The sequence below is a fragment of the Athene cunicularia genome, assembly GCF_003259725.1.
Source record: "Athene cunicularia isolate RWA chromosome 2 unlocalized genomic scaffold, athCun1 chr2_part1, whole genome shotgun sequence".
In the NCBI taxonomy this organism is placed as follows: domain Eukaryota; kingdom Metazoa; phylum Chordata; class Aves; order Strigiformes; family Strigidae; genus Athene; species Athene cunicularia.
Window position 1 is genome coordinate 47,814,272 of NW_020799095.1, and position 9,220 is coordinate 47,823,491.

The following is a 9,220-nucleotide window of genomic DNA, read 5'->3' on the forward strand; positions in this document are numbered from 1 at the left end:
TATATATGCATATTTACCATGTGTGGAAGTATTTATATTCTACCTCACATTTATGCAAGAAGGGAGGGGCAGGTTAATCTTTATGCAACAGCTGTCCTGTCTCATCCTCACCTTAGGTAGAAGCCTGAAGGAAAGCAACAGGGCAAAAATCCACTGAACTCTTAATATTCCCCAGTACAAGCCTGGCTGCAACAGGCAAACTGAAGAAAAACCTGTGGTTTTAAGAAAGCCTTACAGGATGCCAAATTATCATTTCTGCTTGAAGTAAATAGGGCCACTGATGACAATAGGGAATTCCAGGTGCAGATCAGCTAAGAGGGCACTAGGAAAAACAAATCACCTGCTCCATAACTTCTGGTGCCATCCAGCAAGGTGTGCCCACAAAGGTTTTCCTGACTTTATTTCTGGTAATGTCACCACCAGTGGCCAGAAACGCGCTAACGCCGAAGTCTGAAAAGAAAACAAAAACAGATTTTATTAAGAACACATCCTCAGCAAACTAAAGGTTTGTCCCCTCTTTCCCCTCATGTTCCCAGACATCTATTAAGTACTCGACCAGTTACACATGAGGTGTTTCCTAATAAATGAAGAATGATCACCAGTTAGCTAAGAATGCTGGTACATGAACAGTCTGTAGTCCACCATTCAATTACTGGAGACAGCAGAGCTTTCAGTGCTGGCCAACAGAGAGGAAAATTCCACTTTCCATTACAGCCCACTGGTCACATTACAGCATGCCCGTGCTCCCCCAGCTGTCCTGATACTGTACAAACCTGTCTCTGACAACTAGTGCTTTATTTACGTTTGTATACATACATAACAACCAAGCTTCAATTAGCATCCTATTAATATTTGCAGCAATCAAGTCGAGTACATAAAAAGTTACTAGACTTTATAACATTTAACTGTCTTAACTGCATCCTGCAGGCTGGAGGTATCAGTCCTTTTTCTGGATGTTTTATTACCAGAATATGCTTTGCTTGGTAATCTTCCATTGTGGAGATGCTCAGTGCTTTAACAGGAACTTGCACTAGTTCTTGATGATACAGTAGGGTTATCAAATAGGGCAGCATGTGATGCTAACCAGACCTACCATCAGCCTTCAGACAGATATTCACACCCTGCACAGCATTATCCCCACTTGAAACATCTTTCACAAGCTGAAGGATGCTCAAGGATGCCCCGTGCACTCAGTGGTAACGATATTAAAGTAAATCACTCTTTTACATGAAAACTATGCTTTAAAGATAACACTGATGTTTTATGCAATTAAGAATGACATGGAAAACAGGATCTGTGAACAGCAGCAGTAATGTGCAGGAACAGCAATGGAACACAGTATGTTTGTTCAGAGAACATAGCTGACATAGTTAACTAAACGGGTTTACTCCATGGCTTAAGGATGTTATCCTAACTGAGGAATCAACTGCAACAGAAGATCCCTCTACAATTTGCAAGCAACTGCATTCACATGAGGACAGTCCCAAGCTTCCACCTGCATCACGCCAGCAGTGCAATGAGGCCCTTCTCACCAATCTTTCAGTATTTGAGAAACACCACTGAAATGATCACTCAGAAGAATAAGATCCTGAAAGCTTCTAGCTCACTTAGGTGGGAGGCTTCCAAGGACAGGAACTTAGTGCTCACTAAAATAATAAGCATGGGTAACTGAAAGTTGACATTAAAGAAAGTTGCATAGAAGTCACAGGGCTAAAACAAGCACTACAAAATGCCTATCATTAGGGTTCAGCTTCTTCCAGATGTGCTGTCCTGTTCTCTTCCCCATTCCTGGAGTCATCATGCCTTCCTGCTAACTTTGAAGTTTCAGCATGTCTAGATGGATCACTATCCCCGTCAGCACTGTAATCTGTATTTTTCTGGAAACTCACTTTTTGCAACACTGATTTTGCTTTGAGATCTTCCATGTGTGTATCCATCATCTTTGCTTTTCTCAGAAAACTGAATGAGGTTCCTGAAAAGTTCAGGGTAAAGTTACTTGCACTCACTACTCATTACGAGAAGTCTCATAAGATCTATTGTTCTAAACACAAGAGCAATCAGAAGTTCTTTTAAATAAAATAATAATAATACAAACTTGTCCAAGTGCCATCAGCATAGTATTGTGATGTGCTGTATTTGAACTTGTGTATATTATCTTACCTCAAGTTTCCATGCAGTCATTTTGAGGGTAAAGGAAATACCATTCAAAGCAAAAGCATTCCAGCAGTAAAAACACAAGTCCTTTACACAGTGCACACAGCATGCACTACATTTCACATCAAACATGGGTTTATAAATTCCAGTTGGAAATTCTGCCCCTACATCTGCCATCTAAGGTCAGCAGAAAGCCTAAACAGAATTATATTGCATTCCCTTACACAGTTGATTTGTTCAATGTTTTCCCAATCAATTTCCCTCATTTCCAGTGGGCTAGATCAGGCACAACCAGCCTGTGATACTCTGCTGTAAGGAATGCCTTTGAAACCATCTTCTCAAATGCCATCCTACTAACTTTATCCAAGTTCCAGCTATTAAGATAAGAATGTGCCTGCTCTCAAGAAGTATTTGTAAAGCAATAAAATAAAATCCCAACCACAAGCTACGGTTTAGTTCTTACTTCTGAGCAGTTGGTATGATCTGCATCTCATTCTCTCTGCTATTAACTACACTCAGAAAGACTAAAACAGAGCTAGGTTATTCCAAATGAATTTAACTCTCAAAAATAGGGAACATAATGAAATTCAAGATGTATGATAGCTCAGAAGTGTTTACATTTGTACTCCTTTGGCAGCTTGTACTTTATGTTGGCTCACTACAGTGATCACTGAAAAGGACTGAATCACCAGCATCAGGGAGGAATTGCAAATGTTAGGACCTTGCTTGCAATACCAGTAACCACCACTGCTGGGAATCCAACGACTGTCAGATATTCTAGAGGAGCCCAAATATCGCAGACTTCCAGCTGTCTGCTAGCAAATAATAGTCTCCAGGATGTCTGGATGCAATTGGTAGGATTTTTTTTTTTTTTTAAATAATTTTTCTGAAGCAATGTAGAAAAGATTAATCTGCTGAACCTGTTTCAGTGATATAAACCAAAGACCTCTTAAAAAAATAATCTCCAGACTCTCATCAGAGCAAAACCAATCCAGAATGGACATGACAATTCTGCTGATGCAGGCTCTGCAGAAAATACGGGTAATTTTGTCTTATTCAGTAGAAACATCATGTGTTTAAAGCCACATATCCTACAAAACACTCTACAGTGGCAATGAAGTTGCAGGCTAGTGTTTGAAAAAGCATGGTATTAGGCAACAATTCCTGCTATGAAGGTATCCAATTTGTCAAACCTTAAGACTATTTTGGCCACCCAGGAAATGCAAAAACTGAAAGGAAAAATCTTCTCTTATGAGTCTGTGTTGCAGAAACAAAGATCCAATCTAAACAACTCACTAATGCAAGAATGCTGTGGCAGAATCACATCACAACAGGCACCATTGCTGCTGTATACCTCAGGAAGATACATTTCTACAGTATTGTAAGTTGATGGTTTGATCTAAACCTAGAGGTCAGCCATCAAAAAATCACCTCTCCTTTGCCATCTCATACTGTAATATTACCTTAATGCTAAAAAGCCTAAGTACTTGCTACTGTAGGTAGGTACAAGGGAAAGACAACTGTGCATTAACTAGGAGCCAACTTTGGTCCAAAGCCTGCTGAAATCAGAAAGGCTACTACAGACATGGGTGGGTTTGTTCCCAATTTCAGTGTGGGCAGAACAACAGAATAAACCAATGTTGTCTTCAAACCACTTGGAGTTGTTTTTAAACTTGGGTAGCTGAGATACTATTCCTTCTCAAGCAAAAATAAAGTATTTCAAAATCAGCACTAAGTATTTTTTTCCACTGGTCACCTTCTCATTCAGTTGCTCACCATCAGCAGCTGTACTTAGTGTTTTTCTGCAACCTTACAGCTTTTAGAGTACTGAAGATGAATAAAGCCTGGCAGGAAGAGAAGTGAGGCAATTCTGTGCTGAGAACACAGCAGGTCATAAGACACCAGAGAAAAGGAAGATAAGTGAAGAACAAGAATCAAAAACTTCTTTCCTCTTAAAGACTATGTGGATATGTGGCATTTGATGTATAAATACACACTTGTTCTCCCAAATTCTCATCTGCAAACATAGATCTCTATAGTATCATATATTTCTAATCAATTCACATGCAGAACAGCAGCTTTATTGCATCAGAAGTTTAGCCTTCTTGCAACAATGTCAAGGCACATAAAAGATGTATGAAATCCCTTCCCCAAGTAAAGGTAACATCTGAGACCAAGCCCCAAAATAAAGATACACTAATACTGCACAAACTAACTTAAGGATGACAAGCCCAGGCTGGGTGAAGACACCATCCTTGGAGAAGTTCACCGATTTCAACAACGAAATACCACAACACCTCTTGAGGAAACACAGATATTACAAATGACACACAGAAAAAAGTTACTTCACATCATGCTGCTACAGGGGAAGCACCAAAACTCTCCAACCACAGAAAAAAATACTTTTGCCCCTTTTTCAAAAAGGAGAAGAGGCTCAGAGGTGTCCATGACACATCACCAGCTGCTCGAGTCAGCCCTGCAACTAGCACTTATCTCCCCAAGGTGATTTGTGCCTCGTCCCTTGTTAAAGCAATTTTATCTCCTAGAGCTTGTTTCCTAAGGGAAAGTGGGGGAACAACACTGCCTGCATCATAACCCGGTGTTTATGTAGAGCGCTATTTTAGTACAATGAATTAAGAGCAGTCAGGAACGGAGCGAACCAGTGACAAGCTGGCATGGATTTGTGGAAAGTTACACAAATTCAGTTACACAAGTTTTGCCTGGCCTTAACTATCCCCATTTTATAAATAGATAACGCAAGAGGGGTTAGGCAATTTGCCCAGTATCAATTAGCAAGTCCTGAACAACTTCATGAAATCTCAATCTACTTCAACTGCTTGGCAACATGGCCTGCCCAGGACACAGCAGGCACACTGAGCACCTCTTGGAGTACACATTAATAATCCCGACTGGTTTTAAGACCTGAAGATATCATGTTATTGTCCCTACAACAGAAAAATCCCACACAGACAGAGGGACATGTGCCCTTCAGCCTTCAGTAGACCCTTGCTTCTTCACATTCAATCACAGAGGGGTGGGTGACAGCATTAATATTTCAGTAGATAAAATGAAAGCTGCCCTCAACCTCTTCCATCCCTTTCAAGTCTATCAAGACTCTCATTTCACAATAATTTATAGGGCCTGCATAGTTAAATAAGCTGAAGAATATTAAGCTTTGCTTACTGTGAGAAATCTCTTGGCTTACACAGCAATCCTGGTGCTGATGCAGTTTATGTTGACAAAGAGTGGTTTTACCCATGCAGCTTTTAGACTCCAGAGAATCAATGCATGCCAGGGCAAAAAAGGTTTTATGTTCTAATTTAAAAAAAAAAAAAAAAAAAAAAAACCACAACACACCAACCAAAAACACACCAACCAAAAAAAAAAAAACAAACCACCACACACCAAACACAAAACCAAAAACCAAACAACAAACACACCAACAAAAATAATTGCCATGGAGAGGCTCAAACACAAAAGAACATGGCTATCTCAATTTACATTGCAACCACCATCAGCACTGCCCAGAACAATGGTATCTGGGAAACAGTCCTGCTCTCTCCAGAAGATAGATTAATTCAATGTGTAGGAAAATGCTTCAAACTCTGAGAAAGCAATACTCTCTGAACTGTAACAGGCTCCATAAACCTAGTGCCAAACCACAAGCCCAAGCCAGTGCCATTGAAAAAAAAAAATTAAGATAGAAGCAAACAGCCTCAGTTTAGGTCTCACTGGTCAGCTGGATATCTTAAAGGCAGTTTTACGCTTTGGTTCAGTGGATGCACATTTTGAAAGCAAAAGGAGCTACATAGTTTAAAATAGAGTCATGAATAAAAAATATCAAGTCCCAGGACTTGGGGAGGAGTTTGAAGCTGGGCATTTGTGCAGGCCCTTAGGGGAATTTTTAGAATTCCTACTTCCAACAAATACCCTCAAGCTCACAGATTTCTCCCCCTGCTTCACCTGTGCCTGCCTCAGCTCAAAGGTCTCCCACAGAAGCTTTCACATCTGATGCACAGCCACCAGTTCAAAGTTACAAAGAGCCTGAGAAATATTGGACACACCATCACGTTGCTTCTTCTGTTCAGCTTAACAGAACTGCACAGGCCAAATTACCAAAAGGGGCTTTAACTTTCACTGGTTAAAACTGTATAATGCTGCAGAAAAATTACTGCCATGAATTTTATACAGTGAATGTTTCCCAAGCAATTAAACTCACTCACATATTGTGGATGTATAGCCCAGCAGTGGGATTTCCTCCACTGTAGGGTTGAGCATTTTTTTCTAAGTCTTGAAGGCAGCTTTGTTTTTTTCCTCAAAGGATTTCCAGTTTGAGATTTACACTTCTTATATTTACATTTAAGATTTACATTTCTTCTGAGCCAAGTAAGATGAATTGTGTCAAGCAGTGGGAAACACACAGAAACACAAGGTTGCAAAGGCCAAACATTGAATAAGACCTTCTTAACAATTGTTCACATGCAGTTTTGATAGAGGGATGGAAAAAGGGAAAGGAGTCATTATAAAAGAATTGAAGTCATTCTTTACTGCTACATTATTTGCATTTTTTTATGTACACAAAACCAGCCCCTTCAAAGCCCCTTTGCTCTAACCCTCGGGCTTCATTCCACAGCTGATCAATTTTTTTTTTTTCTTCTTCTTCCTTTGTGGTGTAACTTTCCAGCGAAACTTAAACATATTTGTTTCATGGGAACTCAGTGATGTCATCCAGCTGATAACTGAAGCACTCAACCATCAACAGAACTACTCATAACATGCATTAATATTTTTGTCAAAGGCAAGTGCTTTGATCTCGATGAAACAAAACTCACTTTATTAGGATTGGTTTGTTTCCAGCGTTTTTTCCTCCTCAAAAAAATCCAGGAGAAATTTTGCTATTTCATCCTGGGTCAGAAGGAAAGGCCGCTTAAGTGTCAGAAATTCCCAGAGAAACAAACTCTCTTGTTATGATCAGGTCCAAGCTCTTCTCTAGTATTCACTCATTCATTTATTTTTGTTTCTTTCAAGTCAACAGCTGCCCTCGAAGAAACGAAAAGTGCTTCCTGCCACTGTGGGGAACTTGCTGACCTCAGTCGCTCTGCTGTGTCTCAGGAAAGGTTACAGCATTAATCCTTTTGCACGTTCGATGAAAGAATTTGTAAAGAGGGAACTTTGCACATCTTGCAATGTTGCTTTCGCAGGATATGAAGAGAAATGGATTTCATCATTTAAGTATTGCACATATAAACGACTAGTAGACAATTCAGTCCAGGGGAATGTGGACAGATTACAGACAAAAAAAATCCTCTGAAATTCATACAAGACTACTTAACCTTATAACTACTTATCAACTCAAAATTGTTCAGCAGCAAAAAAACCCATGAACAGGTACCGATTACCAGTGAGCCTTAATAGAAAAGTCAAGCCCTGGCACTCTTGTATAAGAGAAACACAAGGAGCTTTCTGCAACACTGGCAGAAACACTTGGAATAACAGGGCATTGCTCTAATGCAACAGTTACTTGCAGCCTCTCCCGGAAAATAATCTAACGCTCCATACAATTATAAATCCAAAGTGTTACACCTTGGCCCCATTTTGGAAAAAAATGTAGGATTTTACTGTATAAAGTTTGCTCCTTTGAGCATTTTAGAAGCCACTCCCTACCTTCCATCAGCTGCCACACAGGATGAATTATTTACACTCCATTAAAAATATAATGGCAGGCATTAAGAGTACTGGGAGATTCAAAAGGGAAAAAAAAAACAACTTAAAGTTTTAAACAAGTCTTCTATTTTATGTGTTATGTCTGGCAAAGGGGTGTATTGCCTTCTGCAGAGGGAGAAAAGCAACCTGTAAAAAAAACCCCAAACCTATGCATTGCAATGCATCCTGCCTCCTGGTAGAAAGTCTACACATTTAATTCCAAGATGCAAATACAAGCATAGATACACAGTGTGCACCTCTCAGCACTACAAAACGCAACACGCGCTTCTGCTTGACACTGTGCCTCCAACAGCAGGACAGGGTACTAAAAAAAGAGACCTTATCACAAACAGATACTGCTTTTTCCAATTAAATATGGCACTGAGAAAGTTTAACATGTACAAGGATGTTTGCTGAGATAGCAGAACCAGATGCGAGCTCTGCCCTCCAGCTAGAGATGCCACAAAGACTGGAAAGGCACCACAACATTCATGGGAAGAGCACAGTCCTGAGGGAAAGGACAGTTGGAGAGGGATCGTACTCAGGACAAGAAAACAGAACCCTGGGAAGACGACGAAAAACAAGCCTCACAGGTTCTAAATATACTCTCCAAAAATTTTGTCTTAATAGTCTACAATAGTAATAAATCTTGATTTCTGAAGAGTAAAGTCTTTAGCATCAGGTATGAAATAAAAGACCAGAATCGCAGCATTGCAGGAGAAAACCAAACTCAAAACAAAATCACACCACACACCACCCTTTTTCCACAGACATGATCCATCCACACCAAGGACTGTCTCCAATATACCCATGTTAATGAAGTTCTTGACAGCAGTGACTACAACAGACATCTCCTCCAGGCACATTTATATTAGCTACAGCAACTGCATTAGCAGTTTTCCCTATCCTGTCCCTCAGCTTTCATGACTGTTTCCAAGATTTTCAGTTCACCCCAGTCTGAGCTGGGTTTGGGCAGACAGTTAAACTTGCACTCTGCCACTCTCTTCAGCTGAAGGGAACTAGGGAGGACCCACATGAGCAGTTTGACCAGCGGATCTTTCATTAAGGTAAAGCTGTAAGGGACTTTTACAATCAGACATACCAATTCTCTTCTGATGAATCTATCTACTGTTCACTACAGTCCTTTTGAAAACCACCTTACAACCGATGACAAATCAGTGGTCTGTGCAGCCCACTTCCAAGCCTATGAACTTGCTGTTTTAAAAAGCTGACTATCTTATGCCAAGATTTTTATCTAATCTATCGATTCTGAGGATTTAACAGTCAAATGATTTACTCATGCTGATTGTCATTATTCCAAAGAAGAGTATTTTAAGATAACAAGATATAAAAAGCTCGGGGG

At 40.0% G+C, this 9,220-nt stretch overlaps 1 protein-coding gene across 1 annotated transcript in view; it reads right to left on the reverse strand.

The window, feature by feature from the left end:
* Nucleotides 1–9,220, reverse strand: part of OXSR1 (oxidative stress responsive kinase 1) — a 93,372-nt gene that overhangs the window by 25,256 nt on the left and 58,896 nt on the right. The window contains exon 6 of the mRNA XM_026842097.1: nt 341–450. Within this exon, the coding sequence (XP_026697898.1) occupies nt 341–450 (110 nt within the window). The remainder of the gene's footprint in view (nt 1–340; nt 451–9,220) is intronic.